Source organism: Phalaenopsis equestris, unplaced genomic scaffold, assembly GCF_001263595.1.
Source record: "Phalaenopsis equestris unplaced genomic scaffold, ASM126359v1 Scaffold000251, whole genome shotgun sequence".
Lineage (NCBI taxonomy): Eukaryota > Viridiplantae > Streptophyta > Magnoliopsida > Asparagales > Orchidaceae > Phalaenopsis > Phalaenopsis equestris.
The window spans coordinates 2,403,540-2,430,343 of record NW_018164693.1 but is presented as its reverse complement, the minus strand read 5'-3'; the positions used below and the strand labels follow the sequence as shown (position 1 = coordinate 2,430,343).

Below are 26,804 nucleotides of genomic sequence, written 5' to 3'. Positions count from 1 at the left end.
GGAAAGAGTATGCATGCAAATCTATAGCTAAAAGAAAATTAGTTTCTGAAGAGGATGTGGAGGATGTGAGGAGGGAGATTCAGATAATGCATCATTTATCTGGGAATCCAAACGTTATTTCAATCAAGGGAGCTTATGAAGACGCAGTAGCTGTTCATGTTGTGATGGAGTTGTGCGCAGGTGGAGAATTGTTTGATAGAATTATTCAGAAGGGCCATTTTACAGAGAGAAAGGCGGCTGAGCTCACAAGAGTGATTGTGAGTGTTGTGGAAGCTTGCCATTCTTTGGGGGTTATGCATCGCGATCTGAAACCAGAGAATTTTCTCTTTGTTAGCCAATCTGAAGATTCTCTTCTCAAAACAATTGACTTTGGGCTTTCAGTATTCTTCAAGCCTGGTAATTCCTTGTTTATATCCGTTAATTCAGATTCATAAACTTTGTTAGCTCTCATTTAGAAGATCAAAACCTTCAAAAAAAAATTTTTTTGCTTTTCCACGGTCGTTTGCTTGTTAAAAAAAAATTGTCTTTTTTTCTTGTATAATTATTTATTGGCAGTTATTTATTTTAGGGGAAGTGTTTACTGATGTGGTTGGGAGCCCTTACTATGTTGCCCCAGAAGTATTGAGAAAGAGGTATGGTCCTGAGGTGGATGTTTGGAGCGCAGGGGTTATAATTTACATTCTTCTCAGTGGTGTTCCTCCTTTTTGGGCAGGTTCTGATCCATCTCTAAACAAAGTTTCTATAAAGTTTTTATAAATTTGTCTTCTTTGTTGTACCAATTGAGCTTATATTTATGCTTCTGGTTTTGATCAGAAACCGAGCAAGGTATTTTTGATGAAGTTTTGCATGGAGAGCTTGATTTCGAATCTGATCCATGGCCTAGTATCTCAGATGGTGCTAAAGATCTTGTGCAGAAAATGCTTGTCCGAGATCCAAAGAAGAGATTGAAAGCTCATGAAGTTTTGTGTGAGTTTTCTCTCTATCAGATCCAAAAAAATGCTTTTTTTTAATTATTTTGAAATTTTCTTCTTTTTCTTTGTTGTAATATTGATGAGGTTTTGTTTTGCAGGCCATCCATGGGTGCAAGTTGAAGGTGTGGCTCCTGACAAGCCTCTGGCTTCTGCAGTTCTATCTCGCCTGAAGCAATTCTCTGCCATGAACAAGCTCAAGAAAATGGCTCTCAGGGTATGTTCTCAGAAGTTTGAAAACTCTCATCAGTATATTTTATCAGAGATAATTGTATCTGTTACAATATAATTTTGCTTTTTTTTTGTAGCTTTAGTTGAGTTGATGCAAAGTTTGTATGAATTGTTTGCATGCATTTTGCTGTACATTCCTACCACCCAAATATTTTATATTAAATAAAGAAAAGACCACTATTTTAACTTTTAAAGAGATATATAGGCATGTATGTAAATCTTGCTAAATATTCTCTGATTTTTTCTCTTATTGTGTATAGGTGATTGCAGAAAACCTCTCCGAGGATGAAATTGCTGGACTAAAACAAATGTTTAAGATGATAGATACTGACAACAGTGGACAAATAACTTTTGATGAACTTAAAGTTGGATTAGAAAGAGTTGGTGCAAATCTCATGGAGTCCGAGATTTATGCTCTCATGGAAGCGGTGAGATTGCAGTGCTCAATAGAATGAATATAAAGTTTGGATATTCGTAGAGCGTATAAAGCTTCTTATGATTCATTGACCTTAAGTTTGTAATTCTCTTCATCGTGCTTACTTTATTCGTTGAATTCACTCTTGTAGGCTGATGTTGACAACAGCGGCACCATCGACTACGGCGAGTTCATAGCCGCAACAATGCATCTAAACAAGATCGAGAGAGAAGACCACTTATTCGCAGCTTTTTCATATTTTGATAAGGATGGCAGCGGTTACATAACGCGCGACGAGCTACAACTGGCTTGCGAAGAATTTGGCATAGAAGCCATTAGATTAGAGGAAATTATCCAAGAAGTTGATCAAGACAATGTAGAACTCCTTAAATTTGTTTTTCTCAATGTTAAACATTAATCCTTTCATGATTTTCTTGGGTTTAAAATTTTTGGTTTTGTATTTTGCAGGATGGTCGGATTGATTACAATGAGTTTGTAGAAATGATGCAGAAGGGTAATGCAGGGTTTGGGAGGAAAGGTTTGCAGAATAACTTCAGTATTGGTCTTAGAGAAGCTTTAAAGCTTGGCTAGCCCCGCAGGTAGTATGATGGTTTTGTTCTTTTTTTTTTTTTAATTTTTTTTTACAAGTTGTCATTATTAGATTCTTTTGTTTCCCAAATTTGGGTAGATTTGGAATTATATGAGTTATATAAAGATTGCTAATCTCAAGATTGAAGATGAACATTTAGTTTACCATATATACATAATGAAATCCTTTTATTGTTCCATGTGGCCATTTGAATTGAGAGAATGCAATTTTGAATTGTCTGGAATTGGAAGCTTACATGTATTTTATATATAGACGCTATACTTTCATATTTACATGTATAATGCTCAAATTTTTAATGTCACGTTAAAATAACACTTTAGTTATTTTAAATATATATATATTTTTCATGCATGGTTTTATAGCTCCAAAGTGTTATAAATAAAAAATATAAAAGTTTGGGTGTTAGATATATATAAATATAGGGTTTAGGAATTAAATTTAGGATTTAAGGTTTAGGGTGGAATGTAAATTTTCTTAATTTTAAATATGTATGCTCATGCAATATTAGCTTCTGACTTTGAACTGCTCAAACATTGTACTGCTTGTTCTTGGCCTAGGTGAAAGAATAGATATTTTCTTAGAGAGTGATGGGTGAAATTTTATAGAATATGTGATGCAGGAGCTATTAGGTTAATATTATAGCGTGAAGAGCTGCAGGAGCCCTGTTCCCCAATTCTATCGGCTGGGTCGAACTGGTCCAGACATGGGAAGGCCGACCGGCACTCTCACATTGGTTTGGCACCACCTTTCCATAGGGGGATCTACTCCTAAGTATCTAGGGCTTATTTATGTGATTCTTTTGTTTTAGTTTTGCATTTTTTTGTGTGCTTTTTTAGGATAGTCATTAATATCCGTTTTTCTCCCTTCAATGACTGTTTTTAGGGGATTTTAGGGGATTGAGTGGTCATGAGGCTATGTCTCTCTCCTGAGGTGGTGAATATCTTCCTTATCGCCTTCCACATCTTCCCCAACGATGCTCTTGACCATCCTCTATCGTTGCAGCTGCTCGAACAACACTTTTTTATTGTTTTTCACAGCAGTCTTCCCATTCAAGCCCTTCGTACTCCCTGCCACTTTCTCGGACAGCGACTCGTTGCTGTCCTGCAGCCCTCTGCTTCACCCATTCATTGTCGTCATTCGAAAAATAGCAAACATGATGTTCTCTTATTGTCCCCTGGCTGTTCCAGCCTTTCTCAACGCACCACACTACTCCACTTGCCACCACTTGCTGCCTCATTGTCTCAACCCTCCGCCTACGCAATTCTAGCCCCTCTTTTTGTAGTCTCAATCAACTAAAATCCTTTTATGCCACTTATCTCCACTCACCAACCACCTAGCCAACCTCCACTACTCATGGATTGAGCCCTAGTATGAGTGTCATGTTTGTTGTAATTTTTCTTTTAGATGTGTTTGATTGTAACCAGCTATTTACCTTTAGTAATAATATTTGATTTTCCTATTGTAGTTTTAGTTAACTTTGATATCATTTGGTATCAAAGCTAATCTAACCCTAATTCTATCATAGAGTTTCTAACATCCCCCATATCTTCGCCCACAAATTTTCTCCCACTACATCATCCTATGTACCCCCTTCCACCTATTCAAACTCAAATTATAATTATTTCACCAAGGAGAAAATAGTCAAACGTGGATAAGGAGTTTACCAAAGAAGAAAAACTTCAATAATTTTGCTAAGTGCGCTGCAACTACTCGATGAAATTGAGGAAAGGAGACCATCATGACGGGTCACCCGTCGTCACAACAATGACTTGATACATCAATGAAACAGAGTGGATTTGCCACCATACAGATGCTAGGAATGAAGAACCTCTATCCCAAAGGCTTGACCTGAAATATCAGCTAAGCCAAAATTTTGAAGTATAAGTGGATTTGCCATATTTTGATCACCATGTGGATCAGAACGATGTCATTGAGTGGCTTTGGACTTTATAATGTGTTTTTGAGTGTAAAGACGTCCCACTAGTTAAAAAGTGAAACTAGCCGCCAACAAGTCAAACAAGATTGCATCTCAATGGGGGGCGGACTTGAAGGTTCTTCGCAGCGAGGAGGGAAGACTAAAATTGCTACGTGGTTTCAGATGAAACAGAAGATGCAACATCAGTTTTTACCAGCTTGCTACAGATCGGATGTTTAGACCCCAATTTCAAAAAGTGGAAAGACCACATCATCGGACGGCCACATCTTACAGGTAAGGTTTTTACAACAAGATTTTACAACCAGAGTATGCTCAAGAGAACATTCAAACCAACCCCACCCGAGGAGAAAATGATTCAGAGTAGAGAACAAGTGAAGTGAACCAATATTCCTAAATTTGTCCCAAATATAAAGCTTTTCACATGCCACAGATTTGGGCATATTGAAGCAGATTACCTAACCAGCAGGATGCAATTTTTCACTTAGCAAAAAGTCGTAGAAGAAAGGAGCAACGACACATTTGACATTGAAAAAGGCGAGGACATAAAGGAGAATGACCAAATCTCAATTGATGAGGAACGAAAGCTTCAAGTTGAGGCCACAAGGGAGACTCTAATAGAATTCATATTGGCGATCGAAGACGGTCCTAAGTCCGAGGAATCAACATCGGACACCCGACAATCTCAGATAAGATAAATTCATAATATTCAAATAGATTATTTCCTTCCCGAGTTGCTCCTCTGCTAATGAAGGTCCAATATGTCAGAGAAGAGGTTTTGTACCCCCAACATATGATCAGGTAGAATATATGAACCACATTTTTGGCAGTTGTTGTGGGAACTTAGTGGGGAATAAAATTCTTCAATGGGATCAATGCCCTACCAGAGGAGAAGAAACGACCTCTCTTGAGTGGTTGTCATAAGGTTTGTCCTAAATTTGAATCATCCTTGTTTACCAGATACATCCAGTTGAGTACAAGGAGGGGAAGAATCAAATTATGAAACTAGTGGCTCGAGAGTTACTTTGGGATAATTTACGATTATATGTAGTTACATATCAGTTTGTGCCAAATGTAGATGGATATTTGTTCTATCAGGGTATGTTTTGGAATGACATTGCCGACCAGAGTGACTTTCTGGAAAGTTACAGTAGCTCCACCACCTTCAACATGAACGACCTGACTACTATGAGAGGGACAGAAGCTTCAAAGAACGAAGTCGGATCTCCCCCAACCCCGAGAGACTGTTTCATGAGCTTTCGGGAACCCCCTCCCTCCTTCCGCAACTTATGCTACAGCGTGTGTGCGTAAAGAGCTACGAGAGTCTTGTTCCGTGATTCTATCATCTAGACCCAATTGATCTAGACTTAGGAGGGCCGACCGACTCTCCCATGCTGGTTTGGCGCTTCCTTTTCATAGGGCATCCAATCCAAAGTATCTAGGGCTTATTTATGTAGTTCCTTTATTTTATGTTTGTAGTTTTTTTGTGTGTTTTGCTTGGGACCACCACTGACATTTGTTCTTCTCTCTTTAAGGGTTGTTACTAAGGGATTTGGTGGTGCTTCTATTATATCCCCAAGTTGGTGATTATCTTTCTCATCCCTTTCCACATCTTCCCCCACAACGCTCTCGACCATCCTCCATCGTTGCAACCACCCCGAGCAAAACATGTTTGTTATTTTTCACTGCGATTTTCTCATTTCATCTCTTCTTGCTCACTTCAAACGCTTCGGACTGTCTCCCTTTGCTTTCTTTCATTCCCTTGCTTCTCCCATTTGCTTTCATCTTTTGAAAAACAACAAACCAGTTGTTTTCTTGCTCCGCCCTTGTCGTTCTTGCCTTTCCCACCATGTCTCATTGCTCTGCTTGCCAGCCCACTTGTTGCCCTCACTATCCTAACTCTCCGCTTCACTTCCAATGTGATTCTACTCACCCTATTTTCTATCACAACCACCTACAACCCATTTCAGCCACCTAACCGGCATCCACTACCAATGGATCGAGTCTCGGTGTGAGTTTGTGTCCTGTTTGTTGCAATTTTTCTTTTAAATGTGTTTGACTATAACTGCCTAGTTATTATTTTTTCTACTATGATTTGGGTTAACTTTGATATCAATATATTACTAAAGATAATAGAAAAAATGTTTTGTTTTTTTTTCTTAACAAACGAGCAAGGTAGCGCTTTGCGAAGTGTAACACTTCACACTCGTAAAAGTAAATTACTTTTTTAATAAAATTTTCATATATTTTCTCAGTTTAGGATCATATAAATATATGAAAACGTTGATTTTCTTTATGTTTAAATATAAATAATTATTAATGTTACTATATAAAATAATTAAAGAATAATTTCAAGCTCAATAAATGTTAAATGATATTTTAATAGGGAAAAAATAATACGATTATAACCATTATTTTTAAAATTGTTAATCATAAATTAAGCTTATTATTTTTATTTAACTGGAACTATTCGATATATTTTTTGATAACAAATCATACTTGATGGTGGGACCTTATTAATTGGGTTCATTGCTTGATTTCCTACAATTAAAGGATATAAGCCCGTAAGTTATTAGCCCATTGGGCTTTTTCTGTTCGGCTCAATAGTCGTCTAATGTCTGGGCTTTTTTGTCCTTATGTAACTCTCCCCTCCATCTTGTTATGTAGGGCTGTCAAAACGGCTCGTTGTTCGCGAACAGCTCGTGTTCAGCTGTATTCGGCTTGTTTGTGTTCGGCTCAAAATACTGCTAATAGTATTTTTAAAAACATCATTTGAACAACACGAACAAAAATTTGTTTGTTCGTGTTCGGCTCGTTTTTGCTCAAAATACTACTAATCATATATATATATATATATATATATATATATATATATCTTTGATGAATAGTATTTTTAAAAAACTTAATTGACTACAAGGCTATAATCAATTATAAGTATTAATTAAGAAAATAAAATAAAATTTATTAAATTAGATTCAAATGATGTTTTAATATAAATAATAATTTTTAAATATTGCCTCAATCCTTAACATCTTACGGCTATATGATTAGGGTTGTCAAAACGACTCTTTGTTCGTGAACTGCTCGTGTTCGGCTCGCTAAGCAAATGAGCCGAACACGAACACACCTTTTCAGCTCGAAATATAAACGAGCCGAACACGAGCTGAGCCTGGTTTACACCCCTATTTTTATGTTCTGCAAAACGATGCAGAAAATAAATTCACATAATAAATATATAATTAAATATAGGAGAAATAAATCAATCAAATTGGAGCTACAATTCAACACACCCAAATCCTACATAGTATCTCGTCTAAAACATAGAGTATTAGAGCAATCAAATTAAGAATATTTCAAATATAGAAAACATCTTTTATTTAAATCTCATCAAATTAAGTTTCATAATATAGAAAAATCATATAATTACATCTCATCAAATCATTCATTTTATTAATATATATGGGCTAGTCTCAAACAAACTTATGAAATTAAAAATGGAGAAAATAATTCAAAACATCTTATACTTAAATTGTTGTCTTAAATCATATTCAAAATATTTATTAGCTAATTGTTATGGCATATTGATTAGTTGAAAATATTTTTATCAAGTTATTATTATATTAATTATAAGAAATTAATTAATTTTAAATATTCATTCTATCATATGATTCAACTCCCTCTTCAACCATAAAAATTACTGTATCAGGACATCTGGCGTAAATTTATATTAGGTGTCAAATGACAGGGTGTCACGTGACAACTCGGGCTCCAATCGTGTATGTCAGTGGACCCAAATTTTAAATTGCCAAATTCTTTCTGGTTGAAGAAACATAGTTAGCTTAATCGTATAAGTTAATATTTATTATTACATAACATTTATTGGGTATGAATGTAACAATCACATTGTAGTCTTTATAGTCATTTTACCTTAAATACTTATCATATTTTGTACTTATCGTTAACTGAAATTTATGCCTAATTAATTATCTTAAACAAATATTTTAGTGTTTTTAATTTCTCATAAGAAAAAAAAAAAGGGAATCCAAACTAGTTGATTGTGGGCCCGCCAGAAACGCGGAAACAGCTTTCGCCAGCTAATCATCTAATGGTGTGGGCCCTGACTGCACCGGCAGCAATTAACGGCTGAGATTCACTCTTAACGAATCAAGGAAGCCCGCTTCGTCTTACCAACTGTCTCTCTGTCTACACAGTCAAAATAAGAAAAAACATAGGGAAGATTTACAAAGTCAGTTCGATTAAAAAATAATTAATGAATTATACTTAAATAAATTTTTTTAATAAAAAAATATGGCTTAAATAATAAAACAAATAATTTTTTATTAACTATCTACTAAATATCCTTTCAATTTATCATTGCATTATAATTATTACTTAATTAATGTTTTTTTCTTTCTTTCAGATTAATCAAGCAAGCTCTTAAATCACTTGAACTACATGCCGAGGGTGGCCGAAGGGTGGCTCGAGCTCGAGCTCGAGCTTAAGCTTGGCTCGACTCGACTCACCCTCTCAAAATTCTCATATCAAGTTAAAAATATCATTATTTTTAAATTATAAAAAAAATAAAAACATATTTTCATAGGTAAATACAATGAGATATATATATGTATGTAAAAATTAAAATTTAGATAAATCTATTGAATAGTTTCAATTTTACAAATAATATAATTTTTTATATATCTCGCTTGTATAACATGGTAAGGCAGGCCAAGCGTCCAACAATTTCCATATATTTAATTATTGTTTAAAAGTCTCAATCATTATATATATATATATATATCATTATATATATAGATATATTGATTTATATATATAAGAAAAAAATATTTTTTTTTTGAAAATAAAATAAGATATTTATATCTGTGCAATAATGCAAACATGTGAATGATAGCAATGAAAAAAATGTACACATTAATTATGAACACCAATTTTTCTCTTTCTTGCTATCCTTTGTTTTTTCAGTGTCCCATAAAATAAATTTTAAATTTTAATTAGACAACAAGGTATTTCTTTAAATTAATATTGTGAGTGTGATAAATATATAATAAGATTATAATATATAGTTATTGTATTTAGATTATTTTTTAAAAGGAATTTATAGCTATTTTAGAGACATATTTGTACATGCAATAAAAAAAATTATTTCACTAAAAAATATGTTTTTATTGTATATTTTTAACATGATATTATACAACTAAATTTTTGCATTCGTTTATCAGAATTAGGCCAACCAGTTGCAGATTCCTCAAGTTAGGGACCCATCTGATTACCATTCACTAACCAATATCAAGTTGCACATTTATATCTTGAAAGAGAAGGGTTGATCCAATTATGCCCAATTAACTATAAACTCTATGTTGTTAATCCCCGTGACTCCAAATCATTCCTCCTTCTATGAGATGGGTAACCCCTATTATCTATATTTATTTACTAATATCATGCAATTAATTTTCTCTCGATCAAAGTAGTATTGTTCCAACATCCCAATCACACACAAATTAGGTCATTAAGTTTCCCTTCCTTTAAGAAGTTATATTACTAAGATCGTCCTCAGTTTTTCATAGAAACCATGTCCTCTTATATCCCCCTCGTGGAAGAAGAGCATTATTATGTCAACCATCTTCAACCACCAATTGATTAGATGTCACCTTATTCATTCTTCTTGGGAAAGCACAATCCTAACTATTTTCAATCTCATATAGACTCTAGTTAGATAAATTAATTTTCTTTCTTATTGGATCAAGGTTACATCGATTAGTTTTTAATATTCATAAACTTTAGGTCTCTATTTTTTTTTAAGAAGGGTACGGTATTTAGCTTCTTTTATTTTACACCTAACTCAAGATCACCCAAATTACTCTCTGACTATCAAAATCATTTTGTATTACTCATTGATTCTAGTTTACTTATCCCTCTAGATCCCCCATGTTCTATATATCATCTAATTTCCCCTCCTTTTAAGACATAATTTATATCGAATTACTTACATCACAAGTTGACTCGAAGTTATCAAATTCTATCTTCATGCAGTTGATTGCCTAAATCCAATTGCTCGCCAATTTTTGGTCTTCTAGCTCTATGTTATGTATAGAGTCTATATTTTCATGAAAAACTTAAAAAATATATAACTTTAACTATTGATGGCTATCATTTAAAAATTCCATTCACAATTTGTATTTCAAAATCGGTGCAACCAAAATATAAGTTTCATACAAAAAAAAAAATCTTTCTCACATAAAACCTCATGTTTCTCTATATAAGAAGAATAAATAGATGTTTCAATGACTTCACAATAAGAACCAACAAATATAAAAGTGAAATTCAAAAAAAGGGTAGGCTTTACTCAAGAAAGACAAGGGGCATTGTAGGTATGTGTAAGGAGTCCCCTACTTGTTCAAGAAAGGTTCTTTGTTTATAGAAAGCAAAATGGACTTTGGAATCTATTTCTCTCATTTGAACTCCCACAATTAGGGGTGTAAACGAACCGAACACGAACGAACAAAGCTTGTGTTCGTGTTCGGTTCGTTTAAAATTTAGTTTGTTTGAAATAAGCTCGTATTCGTTTCTTAACGAACGAGCCAAACACGAACCAAACACGAGCTGTTCGCGAACGACGAGCCAGTTTGACATCCCTAACATTAATATATAAAAATAATATTATACAAATATCTATGTTAGTATATTACTACTATAGTATATTAATATATTATTATTATTATTATTTTATTATATATTATAATTTATAAAATTTAATGTTTTAAAATATAATAAATTTTTTATATATAATTATTTTATATTATTTTATATTTCAAACAATAACGATTCGAACACGAACGAACGCATCACCGTTCGTGTTTGGTTCGTTTAACTAACCGAACGAAAAAAAATTGTTCGCGTTTGTCTCGTTTACTTATCGAACGAATCGAACACGAACTCATTGACGAACCGAACACGAGCTGTTCGCGAACAACGAGCTTTTTTGACAGCCCTACCCACAATTGAGAGAACAAATGTTCATAAAATAAAAATATTATCTCCCACAATTTTATTTATTTATTTTCCCTCTTAGGAAGTGGTTGCACTATCATTGAATCACACAAGCTTCTATAATTTACTAATAATATTTGCTCTTGTTGACCCGGGCATGAATATAAAGATCATGTAGGCCATAAAGCTTGATTAAAAAAGTTATATACTTTTAAAGAGCTTTGGGCTCGTTATAACATAAATGTGAGGTGCCTTCAACCAACAATATTTGTTGAAAGAGCACATAGGACATTTCAAATCCCTGAGAGGCTGAGCAAAATAAGACAAAGTGAATATGTATGAGAGCCCTATTGTGTTTCAAATGCCAGCACAATGACAAATCGTAGGCTTGCTCAGGAATGAAGAAAGTTTTGCTATATTACATAGTATAATAATGAGAAGGAAAAAAAGGCAGCTAAAAATACATCTCTTCTCCACATATATCACTCATTAGAGTAGGAAATCGCATTCTCGCTTGATTAGAGAAAGAATTGATCATATCCTTATCATGTCAACTTTAGATGAAGTGTAATATCTTTATCAACCTCATTTGAGATTTATTAGATTATTCAACCTCCTTGGAATTATAAATATAAATAAATCTCATCAAAATCAAAATTTTATTATCATAATTTTTTTTTTAAAATGTTTGTGTTCTCTTTCAAGTAATCCAATTCACCTCTTTTTTCATTAAAAGAATAACCCGATGGTCTCCTCTCACCCTCAATTCTTAGGGCCTGTTAGGGAAGAAAATATTACGTCCTGAGTTCCGACGTAAGCTGCATCCAAACAATAATTATGATCCACCGAACCGTTGCTTAGACTCAGCTTGTGTCCGAACTCTGAACATAATATTTATTCATGTCAGAGACAACTTTATGTCTGCTTTGAGTTTCAGACCGCCAACACAACTCAACCGCTGTTTAGACTCAACTTGTGTCCGGACTCTGAACATAATATTTATTCCTGCTAGAGACAACTTTATGTCTGCTTTGAGTTTCAGACCGCCAACACAACTCCGTTTGAGAAATTATTTTCTTATATATATATATATATATAATATTTTCTACCTCATGTTTTCTAAATAGTTCACGAGAAGCATGCTAGATATTAATTAGATGAAAATTTGTTAACAATGTATTTATTGGTGAATTTATTAAATTCAGAGATGCCATTTATAAGAGGCATTAATTAATTATAATTTAAAGGGACATTTACACATACCAAACATTTCTTATATATTTAACACCTACATTTTCATATTTACAAGCATACCACTCAAATTTTTTACATCACATAAAAAATATATTTACTTTCAGGTAAAATACGCCACCAAATACAAAAGTTCATAACACCAAAATTTTATAGATGTAAATAACAAAGTTTAGGTGCTAGTTATGTAAATACATAAAAATTGTGTGGCACGTGAATAAATTTCCCCAATAAAATTGGCCCATCCTTAAATGAATTTTTTTAATATTATGAAACTTCTTTATAATTTTTTTTATATTATATTACTTTATAATAAATTATAACAGCCTCTCCCTCACCCTCAAAAAATTTGTTGGGATATTTACATACATACCAAACAATACTTATATATTAACATACCTACCACCTAAACATTCATATTCACATGCACAACACTCACAACACGGTATAATTTGGACAAATATGAAAAAAAAAATTAGAAAATACAAATTAATTTGAACAAACATTAAAAACTATATTCCCTTACGGTTTTATTGGACAAACGTGAAAAAAAAAATGAAAAAACTTTCGCTGGCTGCAATTTTTATTCCAGTATAGGATTAATTTGAAAAAAGATGAATAATTCCAACAAAAAACCATTTTTTTACACAATTTCAGTACGAACCGTCTGAATCGAAAATACACAAAAAGCAACACCTTTTTTTTTTTCTTTTTTGCAATATAAACCTCGCGTGTCATTACGCCAAGAATAAGGGGGCAAATCGTCTCATTATTGGCATGCGGTGAAGTGAGACGGGTCCATGAAGACACCTAGCGCATTGCAGCCCAGCTCCAGCAGTTTTCCTGGGGTCAATAATGCAAAATAAACTTTATTAGATGGCGCAATGCGATTCTATGAAAGAAAATACAAAATAGTAGCAATTAATGGGCGTCCTGAATGGTCTACGAATCTCATAACTTTGTAATTAAATGAGAATTTGATAGCGACAACGTAACCTTCAACAGAGAAAATGTGATCTCCGGACGGGAAAGTGATGTATTTATGAAGGGAATAAATGGTTTGGTTTGCAAAAATAATTATGGATGTTGATGTTTGAACCAGTGACAATTAAGATATGAGGCGCAAATATGTAAAAATGAAAACTGAAATGTTAGATATGTAAATAAGTAAGAAATGCATGGTTTGATTGTAAAATTTTCTAAACTATTAAATTTAGGGATACAATATTTCAATATTTAATATACATTAAAAATATTTAAAATTAAATATATTTGTAAGCAAATATTTTTATCAATATAAATACGAAAATAATATATCAATAAATACAAAAAATAAAATTTTGGACGTATAATACACAAAAAAAGCTAGAGATAATTAATTTCTTACATTTTAAAAAAACATTAAATACCAAATACGCCAATAAGTCCCGTGAATCGTGATGACCGGGAGCTTTATTAGTGAACTGGCAGATTGCATGTGCTCACCTGACAGGTGCACTTACCGCGCTCAACAGACAGTAAGCTTTTCCAATTGCATAAGTAAATGAATAAATAAATAGAGAAAAATGATGCGCCGGGAAGGAAAAGCGCGTCCTAGCCGGAAAACTTCAACTACGGCGACCGGAAACCAAGTCAGACGAACCGCATTACATGAATAATAGATGCAAGAACAATCTACTCACCTCTCCTCAACTTGGTATCGGTAGCCTTCACAGAAGGCTTCTTTGCTACAGCTCCCGCCGGGAGGGGCGAATCCTCGGGTGGGAACAGCACCGTATCAATTCCCTGAACTGAGATCCTCCCATCAGTGTAGATGTCTGGATCAAACAGATAAGCGGATCCCTCTCCCTGCCCAAACTTCACCGATCCATCAGCTTCCCTCGCTACGATCTTGTGCGGCAGACGCAGCGTATCGTACCGCACTTTTCCAAACCGCCGGACAGCATTGTACATGCTCTCTTCCGTCTGGTACTCCGGGATGAGATGGTAGTAGATGATCTGCTCCGGTGCACCTGGCTCACTGAGTTGATCGGCGGTAAGCCTAGCCATGGCTTCATCGTTTGGGGCGAGGACAGTGAGCACGTAGCCCTCGGAGACTAATCGTCCCATTTCGGTAGCTAGGGAGGTGAGATTGACAAGAATGTCGGCGAATTCTTTGTAGCCGCCGTAGAGGATGAGGGTTTGGATGAAATCCTTGATCTGGCGGTGGCCATCGAACCAGTGCTTGCCAGATCCAGGGCCAGGAGCAGGGGCGGGTGCTATTGCAGGGCCTGGAGCCAAGGCGTCGTAAATGGGGAGTGCGGGAGGAGATCCAGCCGGGGATGGTGAGGCCAGTTTTTTGAGGCGGTGAGTACGCGGATCCACCTCCGGAGCGCCGATCGGAAGCACGGCGGATATGTCGGCGAGATTTCGCCGACGATTGAAGTCCTGTTGAACGGATCGGGGAACAAGAAGACAATCTATACCGTGAATGACGCCATCGGGGCGGACGACGGCGTCGGGCTGGACGATGGAGGCGAGTTCGACGAGGTGGTGGCCAGATTGATTGCGGGAGAGGCTGATTTTATCACCGGCAAGAGTGCGGTGGTTCGCGGAGGGGAAGGAGGATGGAATTAAGTTGGGGACGAAATGTAAAAGAATTAGGGTTTGGAGGGATTTGAGGTTGCCGGGTTCCAGGAGGAAGCGCTTGAACTCAGGGTCGAGGTCCCGCTCGAGAGCTTCGTTGCGCGGCGCAAAGACTGTGATGTTATGGCTGCCGACTGTTTCTTCTAGGGTTTGGAGGAGGAGAGCTTTTTCGATGAGCTCTGATATTTCGGTGTAGTGAGAGTCGAGGAGGGCAACGAGGATGGAGTTGGAGTTGATTTGGCCGGGGCCGGATGAAGCGTAAGGAGAGGACAATGCCGGTGGGATGGAGAACAGGATTAGGGCTGAAAAGAGTGGGTAAAGGATGGCCATCTTGAAGGGGGAATCCATGGCGCTGTCGGCGGCGAGAAGGGAAGTGAGAGCTTACAGAATCCTCCCCTGCCTCTACTGCTTTCCCCTTCTGAAAGTGGGAAGATGGCGTAGGTGGGCATTAACTAGCCTTTTTTTTTTTCGGATTTAATCATATTTTCATAAGAAGGCAGCACGAAACACGTGGCGATATCAGAAGTGTTAAAGAGGCTGCACGGAACACGTGGCGATATCAGAAGGGCGAAGGACAGGCTGGCGACAATGGGAGCCGTGCACTTTTGTCGTCGGTTGTTTTATTTATATTAAATCCTGCCTGCACTAATTTGAAGGTGCTAGGGGCCGATGTACAAATACAAAAGATTTGTGTGGTATGCATATAAATTTTACTTTTTTTTTTTGTTTTCTCGTCCATGGTTTTGGCGCGTCTTTTCCTTCATTTCTCTCGGCTCACAGGACCTGCTGTAAATGGAGTATAGCTTGATTTTGGATCTGTTTAGCTGCAGCTTATCGGATAATTTGCTAATTAGTTGATTAAAAATAATTTGTTGATAAATTAAATGAGATGGTTACTAAAAATTTTTATTTTTTTGGAAATGTCAGACAATAATCAGAAATCTATCACCTCACCTAGATAAGTGTGATGGTTTCAGCATTTTGAAAACGAATAAGCTGTCAAAACACAGTTTACCCAAACAAATTACATGCGTTTTCAAAACGTCATCGCACCAAATAAATTGCCCCAAAAGGACCCTAAGAGCTACTTAATCTGAGTTTTAAGAATATGTTTATATGTAATTTGTTTAAATTTAAAATTTTTCATATTTAATTTATATGTAACTTGTAAATTTAAGTAGCACTTAATTTTTTATATAAAATTAATCATTTCATTTGTACATATTTTCCATATAAGACAAATTAATAAGGTGAAAATTTAAAAGAATTTTTATTTATTTTTATATAAAGTTATTAAAAAAGATCTTACGAATTTAAATAATATTGACTATTAAATTTCATATTAACATATAACTAATCAATAATAAGCAAATAAAATAATTTGTAAGTTAAAAAGTAAGTATTTTTATAATAAAAAAATTATAAATAAGTTTACAAAAAATACTTCATTAAAATAACACTATAATATTATTTTTTTTTTGAATTGATGTGTATGTTGATACAACAACATCAAAAACAGATTTTTATCCCACAAAGTGGGGTCAGCTATATAAATAATTTTTCTCCATTGCATTCTATTGAGTGTCATATTTTCATTTAATTTTAATAAGTTAAGATCATTTTCTATAAAATATGCCCAAGTTTTTCTAGGTCTACATATGCATTTATTAATATATGTAGAATCTAAAGCATCTAAACTCCTAACCAGATCATCTGATGGTCAACGTTTAACGTGACCAAACCATCTAAGATGATTCTCTTTAATTTTGTCCGCTGCTTCAGATGACCAACCCTATCACAGATATATTCATTTCGCATTTTCTTTCTAAGTGTAAAGCCAGTCATCCACCTAAGCATTCTCATATCGGCGACATATAACTTAGTTTTATACTTCTCTGTTAAAGGGCAACATTCAGTGCCGTAGATAATTGCAGGTCTCACCATCTTCTTATAAAATTTCCCTTCAATCGAAGTGGTACTTTTCTATTATACAATAGGCCCGAAGTGTTCCTCCACTTCAACCAACCAACTTGAATTATACTAATAACATCCCCATTCATATCACCATCACTTAGAACAATTGACACGAAACTAAAGCGTTCACACCCTTTAATAATTTTATCACCCATAATTACAACTCTGATGTTAAAGCTACTGTTACTAAAATTGCATTCCATGCATCAATATTAATTCTTTTTCCTGGTTTAGACATGTATTTGCAGACTTGACTAACATCATGAGTCAAATCAAGACGATCACATACCATTACATATATCAAGCAGCCAACTGCACTGACATATGAAACTTTTGCCATGCATTCGATTTTTGTATCTATCTTAAGACACTATTCTGAAGAAAGCTGAAAATGATTTGCCAATGGAGTGCTTACAGGCTTTCTTTTGCTCATCTCAAACTTATCTAGCACTTTTTCAACATAGCCTCGTTGAGATAAACGCAGTCGTCTTAAGCATCTATCTCAATGAATCTTTACTCCAAGAATCTTCTTCGTAAGACCCAAGTCTTTCATGTCAAATTTCTGGCTCAATAAAACTTTCAACTAATGATATCATGCATATTCTTTGCAGCAATCAGTTTATCGTCAATATACAGTAGCAGAAAAACAAAAGAGCCATCATCAAGGCTCTTGCATAGACACAACAATCATACTTATATTGATTGTAGCCAATTTGAATCATGTATGAGTCGAATCGCTTGTATCATTGTCTTGGAGACTGTTTCAACCAATACCTTGATTTATTTATTCTGCAAACCAGATGCTTCTGTTCAAATTGAGTAAACCCTTCTAGCTGCTCTATGTAAATTTGCTCCTCCAGATCGCCATGTAAAAATACAGTTTTAACATCCATCTGCTCCAGATGCAAATCCTAAATAGCTACTAATGCAAGCATTGCTCTGATTAAAGTATGTCTGACCATAGAAGAAAATATTTCATCATTATCTATCCTCTTCTGCTCTGAAAATTTATTTGCTACTAGTTGAGCCTTGAACTTTTCCCCTTCTTTTCTGTTACTGTTGGTTTCCTTTTGTAAAACCACTTGCACCAAATAGTCTTCTTTCCCTCAGGAAGCTGAACTAGCTCTCATGTGTGATTTTTCTGCAAAGACTCCATCTCTTCAACCATTGCAGCTATCTATTTCTCTTTCTCATGGCTGGTGATAGCTCCTTGAAAGGTGACTGAATCATCACTGCTGGCAAGTCTAAAACCACAGTTAAAAGCCTTTGCAACACTAGCAATTACAACGATTTAAAATCTGATGCAATGAAAATAGTAGTTGTTTTTATTATTACGATAAAACCCTTTTTAATAGTGGCTGTAATGGGTCGCATAGGCCGTAGTGGTAAGGTGCAAGTTGAGCGCTTTAAGAGTCGAAGAAAGTTACAATCTTCAGGGTGCATTGTTATCGTTGCATCTTTTGTGTGGTGCCTTGTCACACCGTCATTGAGGGTGTCGTTGCACCGTATTCATGTTACATTGTCACACCTTATCAAGGATGTGTTGTTCCACTGTCTTCAAAATGCATCATTACATTTTATTTATGGTGTGCTATTACACTGTCTATGAGATACATTGTTATACCGTATCTGACTAGCATTGTTACACGTTTGTAAGATGCTTCACCGTTCTGCAACGCACAAGGCATCGTTGTAAGCACCAGGAGGTGCCCCATGATGATCGATGGTGGCAGAAAAGGTGATGGTCATAGTTAGCCGAGGGTAGTGACCAGAGGCTGTGGCAGTGATTGTCAGAGGCAGTTGTGGCTATCAGAGGCGGTTATTGGTGTAGACGATGGTTGATGTCGCCAAGCGGCAAGGATTGTCGAAGTGGGAGGCATTCGTCTGATCTATAAAGCATAAGCGATGTTGGACTCCAGCTTTTCTTCCAAGCTTCAGCCTTCTGCTGGCTTAAGACATCTCTCCCCTCTCGAGGGGTTATGACTTTATTTATAAAGTTAATATTACAAATAATGAAGGAATCCAAACCACTAGGCTCCTTAGATTCGTACTGCTGAGACACTCGATTTGGCTATAAGCATGTCATGTTTGGAATTTGTTAGACCTTTCAACTATGTCCAAAAGACTTCTCAGTGATCTAATGACTTGATTGGGGCTAGATTCGATTTGGATTGAACTAATTTTAACATTGTTGGATCCATCTTGCCGATTTAGTCAATTTGACCGCAACTTTATTGAAATCAAAGCTCCCGATAAATTTTAATCTAAATATAAATTTTTTTATTTAAAAAATTATCTCGAAAATTATATCATATCATGAGATTCACGTCGTTATTGATGCTCATGGCATGTCAGTAATACGTATTTTATAGCAATCATTTAGACATATAACCACCAAGGTTAAATTGCAGATTAGATGAGGGCAGAATCTGTATTAAAATAACTTAATTTTTTTATTTTTTAATGCTATTTTTTAATGCTGCGATAATATAAATAATAATAATAATAATAGTCTATATTATATGTAGCTAATTTAAATAATTTAATTTAATTTTTAAAATTAATCATTACCCGATTCTTTATCAATATGGGTGGAAATGAGCTGTCTTGGTTTGCTTGCTGACCTAGGAACCAATATTTTGTGAGTATCAAGAGCCATACCCTCGACCGGTGAAGATACCGACGTTCCTCCCGCCCAATAAACTCCGTTGGGTCCTTTTATGGGTCCCAATCAATGGTGACGTTCCAAGTGTCGGTGGCTGTATAATTGGTTTCGTTAATGTTTAAACCCGAATTTATCACCCGGCTTACGCTTTAAATAATTCGCAACTTTTTCAAAAAAAAAAAAAAAAAAAAAGAGATTTAAGGTGAAAAACAGCGACTAGAGTTGTCAAAACAACTCTTTGCTCGAGAATGAGCTAAACATAAACAAATTTTTGGTGTTTGAAATATAAACGAGTCGAGCATGTATTTGTAGTATTCTTTAACAAGATAAATACGATTTGAGCTTGAGCTCGCTTGTGTTCGGCTCGTTTACACATTTATTTGCAGATAATTAATTATTATTATTATTATTATATGCACAAAACATATGTTTTATTTTTTTGTTTTTTAATAGAGTTAAAAGTTCTAACAAAGAAGTTATAAATTTATATTGTGACTTAATTAATATGTGTAATTTATGATAATTTTCTTAATTTTGAATAATTGAGTTCTTTTTATTTTTTTTAAAAGATTTACCTATATATCACTCAATTCTTATGTATTTAACAAAGCGTTGGTTTGGTGTTGGAACCCCTGATAGTGGTATTATGATTAGTACCCCTACAAGATGAGAGGTCTTGGAAGAATCTTCAGCTTGTGTCGAAATAATTGGAATTGGCATCTAGGTAGTATCTTGGTATATCGGTTGTTTGGTTATGAACTGGATGTGATGAAGAGTAATGGTGTTGTTGTTGGTATGACTACATAGAAAATGATGATCCATCTCAATGTTTTTGGTCCTCCATGAAAAAATGGTTTCTTGGCTGACATGGTCTTTGATATATTGTCATAATACAATGGAGTAAGTTTTGATGTAAGCACGCTGATTTTTTCTATGAGTTGACGTAGCCAAATGATATCAACATTGACAATGGCTAAGGCATGATATTCTTCTTCACATGAGGAATGAGCGACTGTCAACCGTTTCTTCAATCTAAGAGAAAGGAGTATCTCCTAGAAACGAGCACACTCCTATTGTAGATTTTCTATTGGTTTGATCTCTAGTCTGAGCCGCATATCATAATTATGAAATTGTAGGTTTCTAAGATTGATTTGCAAGGCAAGATGACTTGTGTCATTTAGGTAGTGAAAAAGATGTGTGAGATAGGTATAATGAGCTTTGGTTGGTATATGCATGTGTTGGCACAAGTGATTTACAACATAGGCGATTTCTAATCTGGGATGATCAGGTATTGGGGTGATCCCTTGAGGTGAAGATACAGTAGGGGATTATGAAACAATGGATTGTCCACAATAGAATTTGTATTTGGTTTGGGCATATGAGTGTCAATGGGGCGGCAATCCTGCATTCCAACATTGTAAAGATTTTTTTTGGCATACCTTTGTTGGCTTAGAAAGAATGTACGATCCTCCCTATGAGTGCCAATACCGAGAAAAAAGCCCATCGGGCCTATGTGCTTAAGCTAAAAACCGGGTAGCGAGATCTTCCTGGAGATGAGAAATTTGTTGTGAGTTGTTGTCAGTGATGAGAATATCATCTACATAGATAAGGACAAAGATACAATCATCATTTTGAGCATAAATTAACAGAGATGGGTCAGCCACATTGCTTTGGAATACACTGGATATAAAAAATGCTGACAACATGGAAAATCATTGGCGTGGAGCTTGTTACAGACCATACAATGATTTCTTGAGTAAGTAAACAAAATGAGTAAACTGAGAATCATGAAATCCTAGTGATCGTCTTATATAAATGATTTCATTTAGTGTGTCATGGAAGAACGCGTTCGATATGTCAAATTGAAGCGCCGACCAATTTTGAGGAAGAACTATAGTAAGTAGGATATGAATGGTAGGCATCTTAGCCACACGGCTAAATGTATCATAATAATTGATGCCATATTCTTGTCGGTTGCCTTGGGCAACAAGGTGAGCCCTTTATCTAGTCACTTCTTCCTTGGAGTTTACATTGGTAGTGCAAGTCCACCTTGATCCAAGAATGACTTGATCGGGTGGTTTAGTAACTAGAATCCATGTGTTTTGTTGTTGGAGGGCTTGGAACTCTTCGGCCATGGCATGTCGCCAAATCGGGTCATTAGATGCTTGAGTGTATGTGTTAGGATCATGAGGATGGTCAGACGATGGTCAAGTCGGTGGCTGAGATTCAATTTCTATATTGGTTTGAGATGGCTTGTTTACAACCTGGTGCGCTTAGGGTGATGTATCAGTTTGATGGTTATATATTTTTAAAGCTTAGTTCTATGAAGAAATATTTAAAGAGATGGTCATAAATATTTGTATGTTTAATGAATCTATAAGTATAGTACATTGTATAATGAAAATAATTTGGTCAATATGCATATTTAATGATTTTCTTTATTCGCATTATTTATTTGGTTTTGAATCTTTATTCTTCCTTGAATTACACCTTAAGAATATAGTGTGAATGGGAGAAAGAAACATACATAGACAGATGAGAAGGAATGAGATGTTTTTGTATGTAGTATCAATTACATTTAATGTTGATTAACGTGAAACAATAATTACACATCAGACCCTCTTTAATATGGTCGACCATAATCAATTAGGTTCATGATATGCAATTGATGAATATCCGACGGATCGTTCTGATGATGATCAACTTCTACCTGAGCAGTCTCTAAGATGTTCAACCTCTGATTCGACCGGCTTTTGGGCCAGTTGACCTTTTGTATACTATCGCTCAGTCATTCTACTGATATCTTTTGTAGAGCTCTGTCAGGTGATGCGTGCTCTTGGAACAGTTCATCCACATATTTTTATTTTACAACGAGGTATAGGGGGGACCACCGAATTTTCGAACTATATTTTTGCCTAAATAATTTACAAATTTATATTAATTTTATTTGACCCCCACCAACTCAACAAAAAAATAAAAAAAAAGGAGGAAAGGGCCACCACAACCGCAGCCATGGCTATGTTTGATTCTTAGCTTGAACTGTCGGCCAAGCAAAGCCAACTTATTTTATATGCCAATAAAAGGGCATTTAAACACCTACCTCCTAAATCTTTACATATCTATCCTTTACATTTTACACTAAGCTTTATTATTTACATTTATATCATCCAAATCTTTCATATAACATAAAAGAAAACTATTAATTTAGCTTTTAAATGGTGAGGCACAGGGTGGTATATATGTAAAAATAGAAGTTAGTGTGTTAGAAATGTAGAATTGAGTGGTATTTCTGTAATTTTTTCAAAAATTTGGTTGAGCCAAGGTTTATTCATGGGTTAGAGCTTCTAATTAGTTGGTTCAAACCATTGTTTAAGTTCGTGGAAATTGATTTATTTATGATATTACCTCATGAAACATGATAATATTTTTATGAGGTTTAATTATTTAATTATAAATTTTATATAAAAAAATAAAAATTATTGAAATGTGAACGGGAAGACAAAAAGGAAGAATTACATTCATACCCCTCAATTTCTATAGATTTACATATTTTTGATGCTTGAACATCAATTTTTATGTATATCACATGGCCTATGCATAATAATGTGTATTTCACTTCTTTAAAGTTTAATAGTGATATTTTTTATACGTAATGAAAGATTCGGGCGGTATAAATGTAAATGTTAACTTCAAATGTTAGATATTTAAAGAAAGAGGAAGTGGGTGGTGAGAATGTAAATGTTCCAAAAATGATATATGCATGCGGACACCAGTAATATGCCGATATGAGGAGGTTATTTTGAGGTTATTGATGTGAAACCGTGGAGGTTATTGGGGGTTTATTGCGGGGGTTAATGCAGGAGTGGTACCGCTGAGGCTATTGGGTGGTTATTTGAGTAAAATTGTGGAGATTAGAGGGGGGTTATTGGAGAGTTATTGAGGGTTCAATGAGGCTTTATTGGAGTTAATGCCCCAATAATTCCTCAATTTCCTCCCAATAACCCTCCCAAATAATCTATGTGGTTCCACTTCAATAACCTCTGCGGTTTTACTTCAATTTTATTTAGGTGTGCCCGTTATAACACACATGACGGGATATTACTAGAGTTCGCACGTAAAGCTACGTACATACTTCGTATCAAATAATTTCTCAAAACAACTAAAAATTTTTTAAACAAAATTTTTTCAAAAAAAAAAAAAAAAAAAAAAGAGGATGCCTCAAGATGAGATGTGTGAAACCCATCAGTTATGGTGGGCTTGGATGAGCAGTAGTATACAACATAATTGGGCTCTTTCCAAGTTAAGAAGCCGCATGGCCCAAGTGGTAGAAAAATGGAAGTAATATGCATTACGTTTGACTTCTTAAGAAATAAAAACACTTTGGGGATTAACTCCTTGACAGTTTTTAGAGAATATTGTACCAATTTCTAAGGAATTATAGCACATATATTGCACCCAAAAGATATTATTGTAATTAGATTTTATTTATATTAATTTAGTTCGTTCAAATATTTTTTGTGACTTTCAGGGGGACAAACTTCTCTAGACATTGGAATCTCGAAAGAAAATAAAGCACGAAAAATCTTTAGGGAATACAACAACATCCTATATAGGGGGAGGCAACAAAAACCTACATCGGGGGAGGTAACAACAGTGGGGGAGACAGCAACAACGTACATCAAGGGAGCCAACAACAACCTATGTCAAGGGAGGTAACAATAGGTTACTTATGGGGAGGCAACCACAACAAACTTTGGGAAATGTAACAACAACCTAAGGGGGTTGTCAAGAGTAGCTTAGGAGACACCTTAATAAGGAGAAAAGTAATGTGCCTTTCTCTCTCTTCCAAAGGTCATATTTAAGGGAAAAAATTGAAAATTGGCAACAAAATATGAATGTTTAGAAAGTTTGCTTTAAAAATCGCTCGTCGTGCACAATGCACGGAACCTCGTGCAAGCACAACCACGTGCACAACACACGCTCATGTAGCCACATACAACTTCGCACATGAATGGTTCCTCTATCCGCTTACCCGCTTTGCCAATCGTTGGACCGCCGTCACTAAAGCGCAAGCGCACGCATATCTGTTTGTCCTTGCACGTAACATCACGTTCCTGATTGCGTCAATACCCATCTACTAACCTCATGACATTCTTAAATAAATAATACATGCACTCGTGTATTCATACATGCGTGTCTAAATGACCATTGTTGCTTAGCGACCATCGTTGTAGCCGTCAGAACACTATCACTAGCTACCGCCAAACCCCAGCTATTTGACTATCATCTTTGTTTTCAATGTCATCTTTGAACCATAATTGTCTGACCATCGGTAACCATGAAAATAACACTATATTCAAGATTTTATTACGTAAATATTTTGATCGTTCAAAATTATATTTTCGGACGATACAAATAACATCATCTAAAAATTGGAGTAAATTGATTCATCATCAAGAAAATTTATCATCCAACACGAATCTTGATGCAGTTTCTTAGTAACAAACATTTTAATTTCAATTTCAAGCGCATCTATGGCTCTAATCTTAGTAAATTTATAGTTAAAGTGGCTGTCTCGACAAGATGAAACCAATCACACAAAAATTGTTTCGATCTAAGTCTGACCATGCAATTGAAGCAGTATTGAAGGTTTTCAATCGTCAATTGAATGTTCAAACAAATTTCAAATTTGACATATTTATAGTCAAATCAATCTTCTCGATGAGATGAATTCAAAAAGCTTAAACTTGTTGAATTGTGAGGTCTTTAAGACACCCAAACTCCTTAAAAAATTTTAAAGGAGATCAATATAAATCATCTGATCAGGTATTGGAGAAATTATTAGTCTAAGATCAAAATGTCCCTTCCCCGCAGATTATAAATAGAGCTCCACTCTCCATTTGAGAGGAGAAGAGAAGAGGAGGAATTCCATATCATGTTTCTGAAGAACCGAAGATAATTTAGGCCAACGTAGTCCCTGACCACCGCCAACGAACCATGTTTCTCGCCACCAACCTCTACTTGTAAACACCGTATCCCAAATATGATATAGCATGTCACAAACAACCACTATTTCTTGTCGTCATAATCAGATATGATGATTGTTCCTATTAGTTGTATTTCTATGTAAGTTATACACTAGCAAGTATTATCTGTAGTGGATTTCTTTCACTCTTATAGCGTAAAAAAACATTGCACTTACGCTTGTGAGGAAACGGTGTACCTTTATACTGTACTCTAATAGTGGATTTCTTTCACTAAGCTAGGCCTTGCGATAGTTTTCTTTTCAATGTGTCTTCTCTTGCTATTTTTTAATCAGCTACGTGTGTTGAATCTTCAGGTAATATTAAGACAATAAATTATCACTCAATCACAATATTTATTTTTGCTTCATTCTTATAACAATTCTAATTATGTTTTTTTTTTTCCCTTCTATCCTACTGTGAGAAGAAATATAATTTAATGCATGAATTACTATTAGCATATGAAATTATTTTATTTTTTAAAAATCCAACTATGGACCTGTTTGGGGCAGCTTATAAGTGTGGCGGCATTTTTGAAAACATCAACATTTTTGAAAAACACTGTCTAACCGTTTGGTTTGCGCGTTTTTGAAAACACTGTCTGCCGCATTTGAGTTTTTTACATAAAACACACGGCACACAGGCCGTGTGTCGACCCTTGCAGTCGACCTGCGGGACACGTTTCAGGATAAGCTGTTTATCCTGAAATTTATTCTGAAATGCACAAGCTACCCAAACAGACCCTATATCTGGGCTCATCAAATATGAAATTTATCGGTTCCAATACTACATATATCAAATTTTATATTTCAATTTTCAACGCCGCTCATTCTCCGATTAATGATAATATAATTTTCATATTTTTGTATTTTAAAAGGAAAAGGAAGACTGGCGGGAACCCTAGCCATTAACACTGTTAATACACCATTCAAACGCCGTTACATCCTTTCTTCCCTTCCCGGCACACTCCGCCAGAACCCCCCGCCAGAAAACTCGAACATCTCCAAATCCATAACATCCGCCGGCGACGGATCCCGCCAACGATTCCCGACCAACTCTTCCTCAACCCACTTCGACAACTCAGTATGTGCAGATCCACCGATT

The 26,804-nt window shown here is 35.3% G+C and overlaps 2 protein-coding genes across 2 annotated transcripts in view; one reads left to right on the top strand and one right to left on the bottom strand.

Annotated features, from left to right (window-relative positions):
• Positions 1–2,384, top strand: part of LOC110024201 (calcium-dependent protein kinase 10-like) — a 3,374-nt gene extending 990 nt beyond the window's left edge. Inside the window, 8 exon segments of the mRNA XM_020724025.1 lie at positions 1–6; positions 9–396; positions 569–712; positions 814–966; positions 1,070–1,185; positions 1,460–1,627; positions 1,766–1,990; positions 2,083–2,384. The exon segment at positions 1–6 is cut by the window's left edge and continues 990 nt beyond it. Coding sequence (XP_020579684.1) covers positions 1–6; positions 9–396; positions 569–712; positions 814–966; positions 1,070–1,185; positions 1,460–1,627; positions 1,766–1,990; positions 2,083–2,205 — 1,323 coding nt within the window. The 3' untranslated portion in view covers positions 2,206–2,384.
• Positions 2,385–13,016: 10,632 nt separating this feature from the next.
• Positions 13,017–15,598, bottom strand: LOC110024251 (fasciclin-like arabinogalactan protein 17). Its single transcript, XM_020724112.1, has 2 exons — positions 14,096–15,598; positions 13,017–13,256 (listed from the first exon to the last, which is right to left on the bottom strand). The coding sequence occupies exons 1-2, from the start codon at positions 15,384–15,386 to the stop codon at positions 13,183–13,185; spliced, it is 1,365 nt and encodes a 454-aa protein (XP_020579771.1). The 5' UTR covers positions 15,387–15,598; the 3' UTR covers positions 13,017–13,182.
• Between the last annotated feature and the right edge of the window lie 11,206 nt (positions 15,599–26,804).